The sequence below is a fragment of the Hevea brasiliensis genome, chromosome 18 (assembly GCF_030052815.1).
Source record: "Hevea brasiliensis isolate MT/VB/25A 57/8 chromosome 18, ASM3005281v1, whole genome shotgun sequence".
Taxonomy (NCBI): domain Eukaryota; kingdom Viridiplantae; phylum Streptophyta; class Magnoliopsida; order Malpighiales; family Euphorbiaceae; genus Hevea; species Hevea brasiliensis.
Genome location: NC_079510.1, coordinates 50334110 through 50355901, shown reverse-complemented (window position 1 = coordinate 50355901; position 21792 = coordinate 50334110). Strand labels below are relative to the sequence as shown.

At 35.6% G+C, this 21792-nt stretch overlaps 4 protein-coding genes across 4 annotated transcripts; 1 reads left to right on the top strand and 3 right to left on the bottom strand.

Moving 5' to 3' along the window:
* The first annotated feature begins 228 nt into the window (after window positions 1-228).
* Window positions 229-3119, top strand: LOC110666713 (disease resistance RPP13-like protein 4). Its single transcript, XM_058140320.1, has one exon. It carries the CDS (start codon window positions 338-340, stop codon window positions 2870-2872), a length of 2535 nt encoding a protein of 844 aa, XP_057996303.1. The 5' UTR covers window positions 229-337; the 3' UTR covers window positions 2873-3119.
* Window positions 3120-4083: 964 nt separating this feature from the next.
* LOC110666714 (probable disease resistance protein At5g45440) lies at window positions 4084-5774 on the bottom strand. The gene has a single exon (XM_021827303.2). The coding sequence runs from the start codon at window positions 5590-5592 to the stop codon at window positions 4387-4389; it is 1206 nt and encodes a 401-aa protein (XP_021682995.2). The 5' UTR covers window positions 5593-5774; the 3' UTR covers window positions 4084-4386.
* A 1962-nt stretch (window positions 5775-7736) lies between these two features.
* LOC110666715 (putative cyclin-D6-1) lies at window positions 7737-9796 on the bottom strand. The gene is given in 8 exon segments (XM_021827304.2): window positions 7737-7989; window positions 7992-8044; window positions 8046-8236; window positions 8323-8453; window positions 8558-8759; window positions 8856-8951; window positions 9106-9192; window positions 9281-9796. Coding segments are annotated over 8 exon segments (1023 nt in total). The 5' UTR covers window positions 9458-9796; the 3' UTR covers window positions 7737-7903.
* Window positions 9797-19097: 9301 nt separating this feature from the next.
* LOC110666716 (protein PAL OF QUIRKY) lies at window positions 19098-20829 on the bottom strand. Its single transcript, XM_021827305.2, has 2 exons — window positions 20393-20829; window positions 19098-20291 (listed from the first exon to the last, which is right to left on the bottom strand). Exons 1-2 carry the CDS (start codon window positions 20634-20636, stop codon window positions 19255-19257), a joined length of 1281 nt encoding a protein of 426 aa, XP_021682997.2. The 5' UTR covers window positions 20637-20829; the 3' UTR covers window positions 19098-19254.
* Window positions 20830-21792: the final 963 nt, after the last annotated feature.

Sequence of the window (21792 nt, the reverse complement as noted above, 5' to 3'; positions counted from 1 at the left end):
ATGAGTGCTGGTTGGCTTGCTCGTTGTGGGCATTCAATACTTTTGACTGTGAATGTGACTCACTTATAATTTACCAAAAAATTTAAAACATTTTGTCATCTTCCTACCAAATTAAAAATAAATGGAGAGACAGATCTGTAATTATTGAAAACTTAAGTAACTAACTTATAATTTACCAAAAAAAATGGTAGAACATTTTGTCATCTTCTTGGCTTCTTATCTGGAAAAATCATTCCTTCCCCAGAGTTTTTTTTTTTTTTTTTTTGGCTTTCGCTGCCCTCAATCTCTGTGTATTTTCGGTGGATGAAATTAATCTCCATTTCCAGAAGTGTTAATCATGTCCTCATTATCTGCTGAGAATTCTGCACAATCAAGTCATTCTAATAATGCCTTAACCATTCCAGATATCATCAATTCTATCCCTGACTTGATCCATCTCCTCTCCAAAGCCAAGAACTCCATTCCCCCACCCCCATCACACACCAATAGCGACGCCGCTGACGCTGCCACCACCCATGGTAACAATGCTGTTGGCAGCGGCCTTACTTCTCAGCCCGCCACTGAAAACAACGGTGCCATTACCGCAGATGTTTCCGATGGCTCTGTTCCTCTGTCCACTGCGGCGACCACCACCAACGATAGCACGAATGTTGCCACTGGCTCTTTTCCCCAGTTAACTCCTGCCGCCTCCGGTGGCAACAGCAACAGCCAGAGCAGCAAAAACACCACAATCGATAGCAGAGATGGCGAGAGGAAGGAAATCGATGGAAGCAGATTTGGCGGGTGTTTGACGTTAGGGTTCTTCGAGAAGGACAAGGAGCAGAATGATTCAAGCAGCAAGAAAGACGACAATGGTGCAAACAACAGTGGCAGCTACTCTCGTTACGAAGACTATCAAAAACTGCACAAACAATTGGAGAAGTTGGAGAAAGATCTAAACTTTATTCAAATCGCCTTTAGCAAACTCATAGATCTGGAACTCAATGTAAGTAAGCAATTTATGACTCTTCAAAAACAAGGTCAAATACTTAAAAGCGTTGTCAGCTACATACAGCAGACTCTGAATGGGACAAATGATTTCCCAACCAAGCAATTCCATGCCAATATTAAGGCTATTACTGATATGGTAATGAAGCTGAAGCTTCAGATCCCGTCACCCCATAAGATGACTTCGGCAACTGAAGGGCACCGGTATATAGAAGCAGTCAGTGGGCTTGATGCCCGTAACTTGATCGATGAAATGCTTCAACTACCTTCGAATGAAAAATTTCAAGGTTGTTCTGCTTTTAAGGATTTTGAGGAATGTTATAACAGTCTTTGTCCAAGTTACAAGCTTTGTTTGCTGTGCTTTGCTGTGTTTCCGGAGGGTGCTGTTGTCAAGAAGAGGCTGTTAATGTATTGGTGGGTTGGAGAGGGTTTAATAGATCCTCAAGATGATGGGGAAAAGAAAACAAGCCAAAGTGAACCTTCCAATGGCCAAAATGAAGAGAAAAAAACAAACTTGGCGGAGGAAGTTGCTTATAAGATTTTGAAGATATTCATGGGGAAGGGGTTCATTGAGCCTGTTATTAAGAAGTGGAGATTGGTTGGATTTAGAATGCATGCTTGGATTCGTTATGCAGTTATTTCTCGCGCAAAGAAAGCTGGATTCTTCAACTTTGATCGATTGGGGAATCCCACTGCAGACTTCTCATCATGTCAAAGGGCTTGCTTAGTGAAAACTGAAGAGGGATATTCACAGCCGTTGTTAATGAAAAATAATCATAATTTACATAAAAGTACTCATCCAGAACCAGAGAAACTACAACCACAGAAATTGCGAACTTTGTTCAATGTCAATGATCCTTATCCTGATTTTGAAGTGGAATTGTTCTTGATGATGAAAAATGTTAATGTTCTTTGTCTGGGAAGGTGGGATAACTCGTCCAAGAAGCACACAGAAGATGAGGAGACTAAAAGGCACATAGAATTGGAGGGGATAGAATTCTTGAAGGGGTTGAAGAATATGAAGTATCTGAAGTATCTTAGCCTTCAAGGGGTCTCTAGAGTTGATGTGCTTCCTGATACCATATGGAACCTGCCCAATTTGAGGATTTTGGATCTTAATGCATGCCACAATCTGGAGGCGCTTCCAAAGAAGATAGTGTCGCTCAAGAACCTCACGCACTTGGATATTTCTGAGTGCTACTTGCTAGATTACATGCCAAAGTGGCTCGGGTCACTCACAAAACTCCAAGTCCTTAAGGGATTTGTAATTAGTGACTTGAAAGTTAAAAATTATGGTACTCTTGATGATTTGGCAGGATTGTTGAAGCTGAGGAAATTGAGCATCTACACGAATAAGGATGATTTCCCTACAGTCGATGACCTGAATGCTCTCCAGCGTATTACAGCACTTAGAAAGCTAACAATGGTATGGGGAGGGAAATCTCTTGGCAAAGGTGGATTTGGAGAAATCAGGGACACTAGATTGAATCCAGAACTTCCAAAAGATTTGGAGAAACTGGATCTTCAGTGTTACCCAGGAACTGAAGCTCCCAGTTGGCTGATGCCTAGCAAACTGAAGTGCCTTCAGAAACTCTACATCAGAGGAGGGAAACTATGTGGTCTGGGTCAAGCCCAGGGACGAAATGATAAATGGAAAGTTAAAATACTACGTGTCAAATACTTGAGTGATTTAAAAATGGATTGGAGAGAATTGCGTGATGCATTTCCAGACTTGGTATATTTGGAGAAAGTTAAATGCCCTAATCTGACTTTCTTCCCCTGTGATGAGAGTGGATTGTGGCTCAACAGAAAATTGTTGTCAGATAAGAAGCTGTTGGAAGAACTAGAATTCAGTTGGTCTTTCCTTGCTACTAGGCCTATGTAAGTGAAACATCTGTCTTTCATTTCTGTCAAATATTGTTGAGTTGGATTCCATATTTTTCATCTTAATATGTGTTTCAATGTGTTTATTCCTGAGGTACTTTTTCCTGTGCGCAATTTGTCCCCTTTTGTAGATGGTTTTCTTTTGTTGCTCCATATCATGTAGCAGATCTCTCCAAGATAATTGTGTTTTTTGTTTGTGATAATTAACATGACCAAGTAGTGTCATAGTGATATTATATGTTGATTTCTGGAGGTGTTGGCATGAATTCTGATATCAAATTGTTATGGAACTCTGAGGATCAAACGGGTTAATTATTTTTCTCCCCGTTAGTCTGTGAGGTGATATTTTTTTTTTTTTGTTCCTAGAGCAGTTTGATTTGGACCGGTGCAATGACTATGCTGGGATGAGAACAACGCTTAAACTCTTCAGTCCTAACTCCTATCCTGACCAGCTAGCTATCCCTTATCATTACTAGAATGCATAATTGATCTAAATGTTGGTTACTAGGTTAATTTACGTAATCCTCAATTTCGGTAATCGAAAGTTGCTTTGTGTGCATTTCTTCATGGGAAAAATATAGAAGAAAAGAAAAGTTTTCTCGTATGTCATTTATAAAGGCATCACAGCCATCTTTGCTCTAGGCTAGTGATCCATATTGAAAGGATGATGCGTAAATACATATACGCACTGTTTTACATAACAAAATCCATTCTTGGCTGGACTGTAGAAGGTTAATCCAGATAAGATGTTGATAGTATTCCTGAACTGCTTTGAGACTTCCTCTGGTTATTTAATAAGGCAAGCATAAAAATATTATAGAACTGAAGTGTTAAGTATTTCCCAAACCTCGTCCCATTTTTCATGCTATTTCATATGCTGTCTAAAATTTGCATCTGGATGGATCTAAACTAGTATTTATTTGCATCTTTAGCGATATGCAAATACATCAATAAAGAACTGAGAATGGGTTATTCAATTTCAGCGACCATGTACCGACCGTCAAGCCTAGCTTCAGGTTGCATACCTGATCTTCCTATGCAAGGGAAAAATTATTCCAAAATTACATAATTTAATTTGATAAAATGAAAACTAACTAAAATTCCATAAAACTAGGCTGGGAAGCCTGCAGTTTTGACTTTATAGCCTCAACTATTTTCTTGTTTAATTGTCATCTAAGCTGGATAACATGCGAGGCCAAAGAGACGAACGTCTGTGAAAAGAGAGGAAATTTGCAAGAACCCATTACTGCTCAAGAAGTAAGATCAAGCTGGGGAAAGATTTACACTACAGAGGCATCTATACTATGCATATCCTACTGATTATACTGGCTGCCTCCCTTTCCTAATTTGATTTACGACTCGATAGTTTTTCTTCTCTTGGTCATTCAGGTTTTTACTTACAAAATGAAGTTCGAGGATAAATCAGTGGGAGGCTTTTTATTTGATTTCAAACAGAAATGGCAGTGCAAACCAAAGATTTATGAACAGAAATGAGGACATGGCTATCTACAATAATCATTGACCGATTGAAAGGCTGTCTGTTGATATCTGTGTTTGAATGGTCTGAAGAGTCACAGATCCATCTCTAATCCCTTCTCTCATTATCTTCCCCATCATTTTTGCTGCCAATGGAACCCCAGCACACTTCTGTATGACTTCCCTTTTCAGCTCCTCCTCATTTCGTGGCTGGAATGGTTTCCTTTCCTGTTCAACTTCGTCTCTAAATATGTCCCAACAGAGGTCTTTGTTTGAAAGAGGCAGAAGGCGATATATGTTCTCTTCCCCAACCATCATCTTCATAACTTCCTCATTCCTGCTTGTGACGATGACAGTTCCACCATAGCCCTTTGGCAACCCATAAGCAAGGTGTTGCTCCCACTTAACATGGCGAGGTAGTGAAGCATTCAAGTTGCTGTACCAGTCTCCAGTATCCTGCGCATCATCCAACACGATCAGATGCCTCTTGCGCATCAACTCCACATGAAGAGCACAAAGTAACCCAGCAAGGCCATGCTCGTCTAAAATGGTTTTCAACATCTCCCCTTCGACTCCAAGAGAATTTAACATTCTTTTCACAATTGCTATCTTCGGATCATTATCTTCTTCGTTGTCCTTCGTTGACATGTGAACCCAAATCCTGGGAACAAAGTGGTTCTTCACTTCTGGTTTGGTCAGAATAAGTTGGCATAGTGTGGTTTTCCCAGCACCTCTCATTCCTACAATTCCAACTGTCTTGAAATAATCAATACTCCCTCGTCGAACCAGCAATTTCTCTAGATGCGTTATTTCATCATCGAACCCATAAACCTTTGGTGGAGCCTCAGAGCGAGAACTCAAGCGATGAAATTCTCTAGCATCAGATAAGCTCGCTTGGAGTTGGCCATTATTCTGGGGTGTATCAAGGCTTCCATTTGGATTGTTGTCGTCGGAGGGTTTAATATTTTCTATCTCTGCCTTGATCTTTGACAAATTCTGCTTAATTTTAAAGACAGTGGGTGAAAGTAGAGTATTCTTGCCTGAAAGTGCCTGGCATTCACTGAAAACGTCGTTGAGGGAGTAGAGATATGCTCTGAGTACGGGGACATCTGAAGAAGAGCAAGAATCAAGCTTTGTACTAAGCAACTCCTTGAGATCTTCGAATTCTTTAGCTAAGGGAACTTTAGGAGATTCAAGGCCTTCTCCGAGTTTCTTCAGTAGATACTTTTCAATCTCCTGAGACATAGCAGCTGTTAGACTCTTCAGCGATTTGGAAGTCACCGGAAAATCTTCCAGGTCTATTAATGGTTTTTTGCCCAGTGCAGAAAAAAAAAATCGCCCTGTGATATGGTAGAGAGAAATTATTTGCGGAGACTTTTGAGAGCTGGGTCTTCGATCTTGGAGATGATTCTTTTACTTTTGATTTGTTATAAGTTTTAACAGCAAATTATTAATATTATTAGTTGCGGGTCTCACAAGGTCTTATCATAAATCCCACCTGCAATTGAAATAATTTAATTTTAAAGTTAAAGGTCTCTGTGCATTCGAATTGGATTGCACTAGTACAGAGCTCATCAGTTTCAACTTTTCCATAGTTTGGGCTAAATTTAAATCTTAATATCACACACCCACCAAATGAGCCCAGATGTTTGATGGACTCATCTCCAACAGGCAAAGTTAAAATGTGTTTCCATTTTCCAGCCCAAGAGGGCGAGACATTGCTGTATCTGTTTTTCCTTGTATGTGTTCTTAGGAGATTCTTCGGCCTCATTGCAATTTTTTTTTTCCCTTTTTTCACTTTGAAAATATCTAAAAAGTGAGAATTGTAAGATGGATAGTCGGATTGCAATTTGGTTGTCAATTCACTTCCAAGCTAAAGCTGAATTCTTTTTTATTATTATTATTATTTTTTTATTATTATTGCAAGGTAAAAAGATGAAGAAATTACCTTTGATTTTCCAAGATACCTTGTCTTCACAAATTACCCAAGAAAAAGAAGGAAGCAATTGATTACAATTTTTTTTTTTTTAATCAATAGATAGGAATTCATTGTAAAAAAAATGCCTAAGTCTAAAACATAGATAGGATTTAATAAAATCCTAAACTTACAGCATAAAATCTAGATTGAATAGTTTACCCTAACTAAAAAAAGCACAAAGGTTTATAAATATTGCCCAATTTAGAAAAATCAAAACCTTTGAAAAAAAAAAAAAACTTTAATGGTCACCCCAAAGTAAAGCAAGAACAAGGTCGGAGGTCCAAAACCGAGTAATCCTAGGCTCTGGAGAAGAAATGACCCACTGAGGAAGAAACAGGTTGAGGACGAGCGCCGTCATCCCATCTCTTGTAACCCTAACAACACCAATCGAAGAAGATGGTAAAAAAACAGAGCAGTCGTAGAGGAATCAACGCGGCCAAAACTTACTAAAATGAGATTCCCAATCGAATGGCACTCTCAAGTTGTCAAGCAATCCAAGTAGTGCCTAAAAGCAACAAAGAGAAGGGTCTTAAGGCCATGGTGGTGAACTGAAAACTAAACCTAGGGGAACCAGCAAGCGATTTATTAGGCATTGAGGGACTGGATGCCAAGGGATGACACCAATAACATTCTCTAGAGATACCACAACACTCAACGTCAAAGGCTTCAAATTGTCAAAAGTCAACCTAAAGGCTCAAATCCTTGTGAGCAAAAAAACACAATAACAAGGAACCAAAACCAAAGACACACCTATCAAAAGCACAACTCATTCGCTGAAATTTCGATCTGCCACAAAAAGCTCAACCAAAAAAATTATATACACCCACCGGATGATGAGGAGAGTAGATCTGTTACCGGGCGGGAAAGGAGCTCCCCTACCCAGCAAGGGTAGAAGAAGCTGCGGGATCGAGGGAAAGATGCCCGGAATGCAGAGGAAAGGAAAGGGAAACCAAGAAAATCGGGTTCTTTTTGTTTGGATTCCAGTCTAATGGGTATCTATTGCTATTGATTAGAACTTAGAAGCACATGAATGAGGAAAATTATTTCTTCGACAAAGATACTACAATATTTAAGAAAGCTACGCGTCTTGTACGTTCTTTCTTGTCTCTTTATCCTCACTCTCGGACAATACCTACCGCAATTTATTTCCCGCCAGATTTTCTTACTATTTTCCTTTAACTAAAATTTCTCCATATGCGTTGACCCTGAAGGCACTCCATTTCTTGCCTTTCTCAAACAAGAAATTCATTTTCTTTGTATTTTTTTTTTCAAAAGAAGCAATTAATCAATGGATCAGTGCTCAAATTCCTGTTTCATAGTGCATAAGATAAGTAGTTCGATTCCTAACAACCCTTTAATGATTTCCAAAGTAATAAAAAAAAAAAGGGAAAAAACACTGTAATTCCCTCTCTGCCATCAGCAACAGACACAACCATTATTGCCCAGAAACATAAACATTGAGAAGTTGCATAACATTCAAAGCTCTGTTTTGCCCTTCTTCGTCCCTTCCCAATACCTTTTTACGCCATACCATAAATTCAAATAAATTCCTTTTTGCCCTCTCAATTGCAAGCTAAGCTATCCCTCTGTCGGTTCTGTTATGGAGCATGAGAAATCGACCAATTGCAGAGTTACCCCCGAAACAGAGTTATCTTCTCTGCTGAATCTGTGAAACTAAGCTGGACCATACTGTCACTTGCTATAATAGCGAATAGTTTTCCGCCGCTTGATTTCTCTCTTCTCTGGCAATGCATTGGCAGCTATGCTTGTGGTCTCACTTTCTGATTTGGTGCAATGCCTGTCCAGGACGCTCAATGGGGTTCTTGTGCTCGAAACTGTATCTATCATGGACTCGTACCATTCCGTTTCCACCATTTCTTGCAGTGCATTAAAGCATTTTAGCAGCTGGTCCTAAAACCATTTTGAATCAACTGTTAAACAGGAGTTCAATAAAAACTATACAAATCTGGAAATGGAAATTTTGCTTGTTTGCTTACTGTATTTACACATTCACAAGAGGAAATTGAACATCTGAAAGATGGAAACTGCAGTGGGAATAGTTCATGGGAAGATACAAGAAGGGCTGATGCTGCAATAATTGATGGCTTAAACTCTAGTAACTTTATTTCTGCAATAAAAAGAAAAAGGAGTTATTAGCTACACAAAGTTGGGCTACATTAAAGCTTGAATAGAAAAAGAAAAAGAAAAAGAACAAAAGTACTATTCTATTACCATTATGAGCTTGAAAAATAATCTCTGCAGCTCGATCTTTTAGTGCTTGTGTTAATGCTGGATCTTTGAGTTCAAATGAAGAAATGAAGAAATGCACGAAAGAGAAAGGTGTTATGGATCTCATTCGCCAATTCAGAGCATCAAGAATGAGAAGCTCCATTCGATTAATCGTTTGCATGTCGAAGATGAAACTTTCTTCCCTCTGTAATGCATATTTCATTGTTTCCATTCACATCAATTTCTCTGACCACGCTAATTTTTCCTTTATCAAATAGATATGATTGTAAAATGAACTTACCTGTAAATTAGAGAGTGAGAAATGGGTGTTCTTCATCTTTGCTGCCAGAGAAAGGCACGATATTACGAGAAGTCGCAGAACCCACGGCTTGCCTCGCTGCCAAAAGAACCAATATCAGCGAAATGTTTGTGGACACTTGAAATTATGTCGTTGGTTGGTGCAAATTAATCAAGAATTCAAAGAGCAAAACCTTCATTTGAGGAGGAAAAAATAAGTACGGAAAACATCATATTTTTTTTTAGTTGTATACCGGGATTTCTTGCCTGGAGATGAATCGATCCACGTAATTGATCGCAAGATAAGCAAGAAAGGGCTCGAAGTTGCAAGAATACTGTGTCTGTCCAAATAATACAAGATTAAAACAAAGCACAAGCATTAACAAGGACAAGAAAGGAACATACAAATTCTGGGATGGTGCTTTTTACCTGTAAAATGAGAGAAATGGCTTCTTGACGAAAGGAGGAATAGAAGTCACAGGTTTTCAAGCATTTTAAGAAGTTTCTTGAAGGCATGTGGTCAGATTCAGAGGCAAAGAGATCTGGGATAGTATCAAATTGGTGTTCTTTCAAGCTAGTCAATGGATTTTCAAGATCGAAATCCATTTTCTTCTCTAGGGTGATTTTCTTTTGTTTTCTTGTTTCTTTAACCTTTATTTTGTTTTGTTGGTTCTGTGTGCCTGTGAGAATGTATAATATGTAATAGAGAAAGGAAAGTGGGGTTAGCACTTAGCACAGAACAAGAGGAGAGTGAAAGAAAAGTGATACAAAGAAGGTGAGCAATAATAATGATGGAAAGAGAAGCTTCGCTTTCTGTGCTGAAAATAAATAAATATATAGACTCTGTTAGTCTTCATCTTCACTCCTCAGTCTTCTCTGTTTATGTGTTGTGTTGGTCCCTTCCTCTCTCTCTCTCTCTCTCTCTCTCTCTGATTACACATACTCTGAAAAAGATAACAGTTGCACTGAGGAGAGGTTCTATGTTTTTACTGGTCATTTTTTTCACCCATATAAATGTTGAAATTTGCCTATTTCCTAAGGGTGTATGCATGGAAAATTCTTCACAGTGATCAGTTACCTTTTATTATACAATTTTAAATTTTTTTACATATTAAAATAATTTTAAAATAATTAATAATAAAAAAATATATATATATATATAATTATATTATTCTACATTATTCAATATTTGAAATTAATTAAAAATAAATCACATGTTCATCTATGATTACATTACGATGAAAATATTTTATTGATCAATTTATGGATAATGTAATAAATTAAATCTACCAAATATTTTCTCTTTTAGTTATTCAATTTTTGTATTTAATTTAATCAATTTGTGTATATATCTCCTTCACTTCATTTACTTTTTACAATTATTTCAAAATTATTTTTTAATTTAATCAAGCTTCAATAGACAACATAATAATTAGTGATGAGTTTCATACCTTTCTCTAGAAATATTTGATATACCATAATATAATGTATGCAATGTAATTAAATTTTTTTTTATTGAGATTTAATAGAAAATTTAATTGCATTACATTATATTATAGCCTACTAAATATAACATTATATTTAAATTATATATTTTTTAAAGAATTTTAAAGTATAAAAGAAAATAAATACAGACAAATTTTTGGAATAGCAAACACAGGAGAGCATCAACAATAGCTCACATGAGTAAATGTAGAAGATGGCCTACCATAGGACAGGTAACGACTCAATGGAGACCTATCAAAGGGAAGATGTTTTGAACATTAAGTCGATTGGGGCCATCCAATTTGTCATACCCAGTGAGCACGCATTCCCCTGCATGTCACTCACGTGTGCGTGATAAATGCCAAATTTGGTACAAATTTATCTCATATCATATGCTAATCCTAAGCCTTTTTTCTCTACCTACTGATTTTGGCTTCTAATTTTTAATTAGATAGTCTATTATCTTTCCTCTGTATTTTCTTAATCAATAATTCAGACATTACAACCCCACCTCTAATGTGGATCTCAGTTTCATAGAAATTTCCCAACTCAAAAGGCAATCTCAACTTTCATTCATTAAATAACTATTTAAAATTTAAGTTGATTTATTAAAGAGTTTTAGTTTATGATGGCATTGGGAATATTTGAAGATCAATTAGAATGTCAAATCAATTTGAAAAACAAAATCTCATTGAGATTAGTAGCTTATTAACCGGTTACATAGATGATCAATTCAAAAATTTGATCAAAGATAGAAATATTGAATAATAGAATATTTCAATAATCAATTTAACGGATTAAGTGTATCTAATTAATGCTTGAATCTCATATTTATAGACTAAAACCAAAAAGTTGTTGTAACTATTTGCAAGAATTTCAAATATTCACTGATATTCCAATATTTCCGACTATAATTTCGCTCTTATCGTTGGTTGGTATTGTTGATGTTTGGCCTGTCGGGCGAGCATCCACACAAATCCTTCAATTGTGTTTGTTTGGTTCCACTAGTTCGAACATTTTTTTGCTCAGTTTGGGCTATCCAAACCTTATTTTGCTCAATCTAAGTAATCCAAGTCAAACTTTGTTTGATATAGTTGATTCGAACTACGTAATGATTGATTTGGCTTCTGGTCATCACTTCTCTTTGAGTATTGACACTTTGATTGTTATATTGAATTCTTTAACTGAGCACTGACCATTTAACTCAGTTTTAGTGGATATTATCAGTTTAATAGTAAGGTGTTGAATAAGACTCTTCGTATCTTTATGATGTTATTATATACAACTATAATTCTTTATATATATATATATATATATATATATATATATATATATATATATATATATATATATATATATATATATATATATGTAATAACTAGGCTTTATCATATAATGTATAGCTATATATAGTTGCTCATTCTATTAATATAATGTTTCAGCCTTTGGTTCAATAGTCATGCATGGTATCAGAGCATCAAGATTCAAGAGCCACACGGCTTATAGCTCTGCAATATCTTCAAACATGTGAAGTATCAAGTTTGCATATAATCGAAGTCGATTATTAAAAAAAAAAAAAAAATTTAGGGTTTGATATTAAGATTAAAATTGCTTTTTTTTTTAAATTATATGATATTGAAAAAATAATTTTAAAATTGTTATTTTATTATTTTAAAGTTATTATAATTAAATTAAAATTAAAATGAAACTTTTAAAATATCTCTAATAAACATTTTTAAAATAATATTTTTCTTAATAATATTAAACAAATAGTTGAAACAACTATTTAGTATTTTGAATTTTTTATAATTAAAATATACTAAATTTAAAATTAAAAACTATATGTTAATAATTTATAATAAACTTATTTTTCTTAAATCCAACAGTACTCTCTACGTTTTCATTTGCTTCCAATGAAAAAGTTATCAAACTTATTAATAAGAAAGAAATTATATAGTAAGTTTATTATTATTATTATTATTATTATTATTATTATTATTATTATTATTATTATTATTATTAAGTGATTTCAGTTTTGCTGACATATAAAGACAAATAGAATATCCAGCAATTGCACAATACACCGCATAACCTACTCCAAAGGAAACTTCAGAAAATTCATTGTAGAATTTCTTACAATTGGAAGCTACAAATATGGTTAAGAGTCTGTCCTTGTCATGGCAGCAAGACAGCTTGGTTTCATGTCTTGATCTACTCACGTTAAATGAGAGGTCCCATGTATCCTCAACACCATTCAATCTCAATCTCAACACCTACTTAATTTTAATTTGTCTTTGTTCGTGAAACATTTGAATTTTATTTTATACAATAAGCTTGTGAATTTAGAAATGTACTCCTTCATTTGGCAAGTGTCGTCCCCATCAACAGTGATAGGACATTGTCCAATGTAAATTCTGCATTTATTCTTCTTGATTTTTAATTGGGTATTCATTCATATGATAGATTTTATTATAATTAAAATAGAAAATAGGATGATTATATTCTAAAATTTCCCTTTTAAAACAGTTGGAATTTTCCTAATTATCCATGCACATTTATTGTAATTTGGAGTTTTTCTTTAAAAAAAAAAAAAGAAAAATCTTAACAGAAGACCCACATTTACATTTTCCATCTCGTGCCTCATCAGAAGATGTCCTAGGGTTTATACATGCCAAATGTGGTACAGAAGAAACCATAGCTAAATGCCCAAACAGTACTCAATTCGATTTAAGTGAAAAGGGCCATAATTCACGCCCCACTTTTCAAATTATTATTCGACAAATGCATACAGAATCATCTCAATAATCAAATTCCCTTTTTTTTTTTTTAATCTACTACTTAAAAATAATAAGCTCTTTTAAAATGAGTGGTAAGAATCTGCAGGTGATCAATCCGCAAAATTGAATGATATAGAGTGGCAGATGATGATGAATTCAGGAGGATTTTGCATGATCTGGGTGCCTTCTCCTTCACTGTTTGCAATGCTTTTTAGTACTCTTTTATCATTGTATTGATCAATCATGATTGCACCACATAGTCAATCCATTTTCAACATTTGACAACTTTAGGGACATGTCATCATATGTATTCATTATTAGATTCAACTAACATAATTGAGTTTTCTCTTTCTCTAAAAGGTCTCTCTTTTTTTACTTAAATTGATTTTCTAGTCGAATTTTTATAATTTTTTAAATCATTATATTATTACTGAATTTAAAAAAAAAAAATGTATATCATTACCCTTTGCCTTAAATTTGAGACTCAGAATGATACTAACTTCATTTTTTCTGGTGTAAATATTATTCATCATATGATCATATCCAAATCATTTTAGCATCATTAATTACACTTTCAAGTTGAAATTTTGAGCGACACCCATATAATGATTCACATAATTCAACTATAAAGAAAACATAATGAATTCGCAAAGTTAATATGCAATTAATATCAAGATTAAATGGACATTGCAAAGACAATAATTAATTTAATGGCTGAATAGCTAATTGACTAATTAAAGTATATCTTATTTCTAAGAAATGAAAATGCTTGAGGGATATAAGATAATAATAACAATAATTAGATATGGTGAGAAAAAGGCATAGAATGAAATTAAAGAGAGAGAAGTCAAAATGAGAGAGCAGAGAGAATGTGGGCTTGATTTTGTTGTTTTCTTTATCTTGTTAGTGGGTGCCTTCTAGTTGGAGTCTCAATGGATTCTCTGATGCTATTCATTGATACAAGAGAAAGCTTAAAGCCTTAAATCCCATTCGCACTCATTGGGAGACCAATTAACTTTTGCTTTTCTTTTTACTCTTGTCGACTCCTATTTCCTTTCGCTTATATATTTACAGAGAGGGGAAAAAAAAAAGCTGTAGTAATGGCTGGGTTTTGGGTGTTTTATAAAAATGTTGTTGTTTTTAAGGGGAATTTCATGTGAGAGTATTGAGTAAGCATGCACGCCTTTCACCCCATGCAGAGAGCATCATCATCAACGTCCGAGTATGCCACAACCATCGTGGGTCTCCTTCTTTTCTCACCGTTTCGGACAAAATCATCATTTTACTGTAGTTGTTGACCCTTTCTGCCCACTGCTACTGCGTACTGCTACCAGAAAGAGAAAGAGAGAGAGAGAGAGAGATAATATTTTCTGGAAAATCTCAAGACAAAAGTCGTGAAAAATCAGAAAAGAGAAAGAAAGGCATTATTTGTACTAAATTAATGAATATGATGTCTTAAATAAAAAATATATACTCTAATTATTATATATTTACTCATATTTATCACCCATTCATTAATTTAATGTAATGTATTGAGAATAGTAAAAATTGCCTTTTTTTTTAATTTATATTAGAGTAATATTATGCATAGATAATAAATTTTTCATATAAATATGTAAGTGAACTCCGCCTAAGTAGTTTGCGCTTAGCCGGTCCCAAGCCCGGATAAAGGAGGAGGGTTGCGGTAGGTGACAACCAGCGTAAAAATTTCGTCACACCCTATGATATGGATTTAAATGATATAAACGTTGGGGCGTCCTCTACTAACGACGCGTTACATCGGAGCCCGGGTGTAGTGAGAAATATGCAAGGGTGTAAGGCGTTCACCGAAAGCGACGCGCCATGCCGGTGCCCGGGTGTGGTGTTAAGTGAGCAAGGGTTCCCACATCATGGACGGGTGTGAGTAAAGAAGTTAGTCCATAGGACAAATAGTAGAATAAATAGTGGAACAGAACACTAGATAGACATAGAAAACAATAGAAGATATCATAGAAGGAGACCAATTAGGAAGGAGCAGGATAGGAGGAGGATCAGGGTTGGTACTTGGAATGTTGGATCACTTACAGGAAAATTAATGGAGCTTGTGGATACCTTGGAAAGGAGAAGGGTGAATATTGCTTGCATTCAGGAGACTAAATGGGTAGGAGAGAAAAGTAAGGAAATGGGTAATTCAAGGTACAAACTGTAGTTTACAGGAAAGGAGAGAAACAAGAACGGAGTGGGCATAATCATAGACAGGACATTGAAAAACGTAGTAATAGCTATGAAAAGAGTAGGAGATAGAATTATACTAGTAAAGCTAGTACTAGAAGGAGAAACAATAAATATAGTTAGTGCTTATGCCCTACAAATAGGACTAGACAGTGAGAGTAAACAAAGGTTTTGGGAAGATATGGATGATTTAATGCAAAGCATACCGAATAAAGAGAATGTTTTCATTGGTGGAGATTTGAATGGGCATGTAGGAAGTGATAAACAAGGTTATGAGAATGTTCATGGAGGTTTTGGTTTTGGCAGTCGAAATGAGGAGGGAAAAAGCATCTTGGATTTTGCTATGGCATACGACCTAATACTAGCAAATACCTACTTTATAAAAAGAAAGTCACATTTAGTGACTTTCAAAAGTGGGTAACATAGAAGCCAAATCAACTTCCTCTTAACTAGGAAGACAAATAGAGCTCTATGCAAGGATTGCAAGGTCATTCCAGGAGAAGCTTTAACAAGTCAACATCAGTTAGTGGTCTTGGATGTCAAGTTTAGGAACAATTCAAGTAAGGTCAGAAGAAATAGTGTAGCTCGAACAAAGTGGTGGGAGTTCAAAGGAGTAAAGCAAGTGAAGTTCAAAAATGAGCTTCTCGAGTCCGAAGTATGGAAGCTGAATATGGAGGCCAATGATATGTGGATACAGATGGCATCAAAGATTAGAGAAGTAGCTAGAAAAGTACTTGGAGAGTCTAAAGGACATGGACCACCCTCAAAAGAGAGATGGTGGTGGAATGAGGAAGTATAAAAGGTAGTGAAGAGAAAAAGGGAATGGTATAAGAAATTACCTAAATGTGATAATAATGAGGCATATGAACAGTACAAGATAGCAAAAAAAGAGGCAAAAAAGGCAGTTAGTCAAGCAAGAGCACAGGCCTTTGAAAAGTTATATGAGAAACTTGGAACTAAAGAAGGGGAGAAAGATATTTATAGATTAGCAAGGAGGAGAGAAAGGAAATGTCAAGATCTCAATCAAGTGAGGTGCATTAAGGATAAAGAAGGAAAAGTGTTGGTGAAAGATGAGGATATTAAAGAAAGATGGAGAAATTATTTTAATGATCTCTTTAATAATAGTCAAAATGGTAATAGCGTGAATATAGATTATAGAACAATAGAAAAGAATGTGAATTATACTAGAAGGATTAGATCTTTAGAAGTAAAGGAAGCACTTAAGAGAATGAAAGTGGGTGAAGCCTGTGGACCCGATGAAATACCAATTGAAGTGTGGAAGTATTTGGGAGATATGGGAGTGACATGATTAACTAAATTATTTAATAAGACTCTAAACTCAAAGAAAATGCCTAATGAATGGAGAAAGAGTATTTTAGTACCTATTTTTAAAAATAAGGGAGACATACAGAGTTGCTCAAATTATAGGGGAATTAAACTCATGAGCCATACTATGAAGTTGTGGGAGAGAGTTGTGGAGCATCGACTACGTCATGATACTTCTATCTCTCTCAATCAATTTGGTTTCATACCCGGTCGTTCAACTATGGAAGCGATCTTTCTCATTAGAAGCTTGATGGAGAAATATAGAGATGTGAAGAAAGATCTACACATGGTTTTTATTGATTTGGAGAAAGCTTATGATAGTGTTCCAAGAGAGGTCTTATGGAATGTGTTAGAACAAAAGAGGGTATCTATTAGGTACATACAAGTATTGAAAGATATGTATGAAGAAGCAACTACTATTGTGCGCACAGTGGGAGGGGACACAAGAGATTTTCCGATCTCAATTGGATTACACCAAGGATCAGCCATAAGCCCTTACCTTTTTACATTAGTTTTAGATGAACTGACGAAACATATACAAGAGAGTATTCCTTGGTGCATGATGTTTGCGGATGATATTGTTTTGATAGATGAGACACGAGAAGGAGTCAATAAAAAGTTAGAACTTTGGAGAAATACTCTAGAGTCAAAGGGTTTTAAGTTAAGTAGAACGAAGACAGAATACATACATTGCAAGTTCAGTGAAGGCCAAACTGGTGATAGGGAAGGAGTTAGTTTGAATGGAGTGATACTGCCCCAAAGTAATCACTTTAAATATCTAGGCTCAGTCCTTCAAGTAGATGAGGGATGTGAGGAGGATGTTAGTCATAGGATTAAAGCCGAATGGTTGAAGTGGAGACGTGCCACGGGAGTTTTATGTGATCGTAAGATTCCAAATAAATTGAAAGGAAAATTTTACCGTACAGCCATACGACCGGCTATATTATATGGTAATGAGTGTTGGGCACTGAAAGAGTCGTATACATCTAAGATAAGAGTTGCAGAGATGAGAATGTTAAGGTGGATGAGTGGCCATACTAGACTAGATAAAGTCCGTAATGAGAGTATTAGAGAAAAGGTAGAAGTGGTGCCAATTGAAGATAAGTTGAGAGAATGGAGATTGAGGTGGTTTGGTCATGTGAAGCGTAGACATACGGAAACTCCAGTTAGACAAGTAGAGCACATTAGGTTAGAGGATAGAAAGAAAAAAAAAGGGGTAGACCTAAATTAGCTTGGAAGAGAGTAGTACAACATGACCTAGAAGCATTACACATTTCTGAGGATTTAACCCAAAATCGTTCAGAGTGGAGAAAGCGAATCCATATAGCCAACCCTAAATTTTTTGGATAAAGGTTTAGTTCAGTTGAGTTAAGTTGAGTTGTATAAATATATAAGTGATAATTATGAAAATATTTAATTATTTTATATCAAAATTATAGGTCATAAATTACATAACATAAAATATTAAATAATTTTATCTACATTTAAAAAAATGATATCTTATAATTTAATCTTTAAGGTATAATAAAAGCCGCAATTTAACTCACCTATTTTTTTATGAAAAAAAAGTTAGTTTCTAAAATATGTTTTTGTTTAAAAAAATTATTTTATTAAAATTCACTATTTATCAACTATAATTGATGCATTTAATCTAAATTTAAGAAATTAAATTGTCACAAATATTAAAATTATAAATACTAAATTATTAAAAAATTTAAAATGCAATGGATTAAACTGTTAAATTTTATTAAAGATGATTTTTAATAGATAATTTTTTTTTTATAAAGCATACTTTAAAAATTAACTTATTTCTAATCAAACATAGAAACATTAAGCTGTAATTTTTATCATTTATCAATAATTAAATTATAAATTACCCTTAAAAAAATATATAATAACTACCGCTGACAATTTTCTTTAGATCGTCATCCCGAATAGGCTAATACTTCAGCCTCAGGAAATTATTTGGTTTATTCTAGTTTTGAGCTGCCAGAGAGAGGAAAGAGACAACGAGGACTCCAGCCTCTGGAAATTGTAGTGTCTTAGTTACAAGAAGTTCACAATTGCAGCCCAGAGGCCTTTTCCCTTTTTTTTTTTTTATCTGGCTCTATGCAAGGTCTACATATGGGCTAATGGAACAGCTTGGGGAAACCAGCTTGTGGAACAGCTTGGGGAAACCAGCTTGTGAAATTGCTTCTGCACATGAAAGTTGGGCTGCTGAACCCACGTCGACAGATTAAACTAAAACTTGTAACCTATTTGCTTGCTTGAAAAATAGCCATGCATGCTAGCAATGCAACCCAATTGACTAGACTTCGCTTCTCATTTCAAAATTCTTAATTCAGCACCAATCTAACTCAAATCATGCTTTGCAGAGCACAAGCGAGGAAATTTGCAAGTAAATCATTTATGTGTAATCTATACAGGAATAATTGGAACTGCCAACATGTAATAATCTATTGTTTTACCAGACAAAAGAAGCAAGTTAATTACAAGTACATTTTACAAATTACAAGTACATTTTACAGGACAATCACCGACCACAAACCTTGAAGCAAACACATAAGCAGGCAAAATACCATATATTGCGCTTATCAGTTATCATTAAGATTGGGGGACCCGACCCGACTTTGTGTCTGAGACGGTCCTTTGCAAATCTTCCCCACCTGGAATCACCGTACCTGGATACCCCGGAACCATACCAGGACTTGCATTTATAACCCCATAATAAACCTGTTGATTCACCCCGTCAGGAACTACTCTTCCACCCTCATAAGGATCCAGTGCAGTCATGGGCCTGATAGCAGCTCCACCATATACTTGACCCATACCCGGAACTCCTTGTTGATACCCCACCGGTATTGGACCTGTTGACACTGGGTATTGTTGAACGAATGGAGGCCGGATTTGAACGGGCTGAACTGGGACATTACCCTGTGGAACTGGACCCGGTACATAATAAACTGGTATTGGTTGTACGTGATGACCCGGATAATGAGAATCCGGAATGTAATGCATGACGGGATTACTCGGGTACCCAGTTGGATGGGTCATTACTGGTTCAATTGTCTCAGAAGAACTATCCACTGTATTCTGCTTTGGTTGTACGATTGGATCCGTGTTTTCGGGTTTGGTCTTAACGGGTGGAAGATCAGGAATTGAAGGCACAATTGGGACAGCTGAAGAAGTCGAGCAATACGGCGAAGAAACAACCGGAGCAGGAGAACCTGGATCCGATGCCGAAACGTTGTCATGCAAAACGAGTCGACTCTTCGCCTTGTTCTCACGAGGCTGTGGATCGTCCGAATTATCCAACCCGAATAGATAATCGGGCATTTCAGACACAATGGAGGAAGCCTCGGATCGTTCTCGCTCGAGAGTGGACCCAGAATTAAGAGCATCAAAGAACCAGTGCTCCCGATTTGTAGAGCCATCAAGAAGGGAGCTGATGCTGCTAGCTCTCGAATCCTCCCCATTAGAGAAGAGAAACAACCGGAGTCGTGCGGAGCGAGGGTTCTGATTCAATAAAACCCGATCGTATTCTTCCATCATATTGTCTACATCCTCATCGGTTGTAACAGATATCAAAGCATCGAGATCTTCATTGGGTAGCTGATACTTGACGCTCAAGTTAGCAATACCTGACATTAGTATCGCAGTTTTTCTAGCTTCAAATTAACTAAACATATCTGAATTTAATGCAATTTATAATTTCATGTTCAGAAAACATAGATATGTATACCAGAGAGTTTGGATAGTTTAGTGAGGAGAGCAGAGTAGCTGGTAGCGCGGTGAACGACGACGATGCGAGTCTCCCCACCAACATAACGGAGCTGATTGTCATGGGGACGAGGAAGAATCTTACCACCAAAACTACACATGAAGCGGACTCGCTGATCGTGGGAGCCATATTGATCGGAGCGAGGAGAAGACTGGCCGGAGTCTGTGGCGGCAGATTCGAGCTCTGATGCGTGAAGCGATGCCATATCCTTACTTGGTTCTTAATTTGCTACTACAAATGGAGAAATGGGAAGTTTTATTGGATTCTCCGACTAAAAAAAATCAATCTTCTTTTGTTATTGTTTTCTCATTGAAAGTTTTCTCCAAGGTAAAAAGCGTAACGGTAAACAAATCAAAGAGAGGAGAAATGGGAGAGAATGTCCGCTTGCTGCTGCCTGGAATCCAGATTTATTATTTTCCTGTGCTGAATCAGCGTACCAGGTGCTGACCTGGCAGTTTTTCTTTTTATAATTGAGAGGTTAATCATGAAGCGTAAATTATTAATGCCTAATTAATAAAGTAATGATTAAACAGTTGCTGACCATACATCAAATTAATGTAATCAAACTTAAATTTTATTATTATAAAAATAATTTATTTATGAATGAACTAAAACTGATTAATAATTTAATCAGATCTTAGTTGAAAATTATGTGCTCTCTTTCACAGGGGATGGATTCCATTGGATGGGAGGTATTAATGTTCATTTTGTAGCTAGTGGTGGGAATGAATTGGGCGGTGAGACTACAGTATCCATGAATTGCCCAATCAAATTTTTCTTTTTTTCTTAAAAAAAAAAAATCAATTAAAAGTCTAAAAATTAAAAACTGATTATCAATTACATGGAGTACTTAGACAGACATAATAATGCGTTAGACAAACATAATAATGCAAATTTTATATTTATCCTTTGTTGAGATTCAGACCAAAAGTTGGTATTTCAAAGTCAATCTTGTTATCTCAAGCAATTCAGATGCTGACATTTCACTAATGCAAATTATTTTGGTTGGTGATATTAGCATCATTTGATTATTGTTAGTAGCCAGCAATGTCTTCTTAGAGCTTTCAACAAGTGGGTTTTAAACAAATTGAGAAATTAGGTAATCCCCATTAGTATAATATAAGACTGAGCTACTACCTTCATGTGGGGTGATTCTATCAGTATTTTGTCTTTAAACCATGGGCAGCACAAAAGGTTAATTAATAAAATACCCCATATTAATTTTAAAAGATAAAAAAAAATTATTATTATTATTAATATTCTAGATTATTCACTCCAACTAAAATTAGAATCAAAATTGATTGATATTCTAACCTGTAAAAATCATTTTGTTGATTGTGATCTAATTATTCTATTGACTC

Bases quoted from the DNA above. Each gene is read 5' to 3' on its own strand.
- LOC110666713 (XM_058140320.1), top strand. From the start codon at position 338: ATGTCCTCATTATCTGCTGAGAATTCTGCACAATCAAGTCATTCTAAT.
- LOC110666714 (XM_021827303.2), bottom strand. From the start codon at position 5,592: ATGTCTCAGGAGATTGAAAAGTATCTACTGAAGAAACTCGGAGAAGGC.
- LOC110666716 (XM_021827305.2), bottom strand. From the start codon at position 20,636: ATGGCATCGCTTCACGCATCAGAGCTCGAATCTGCCGCCACAGACTCC. The intron at 20,292-20,392 runs GTATACATATCT...TACTAATGTCAG, and splicing joins TAAACTATCCAAACTCTCTG to GTATTGCTAACTTGAGCGTC.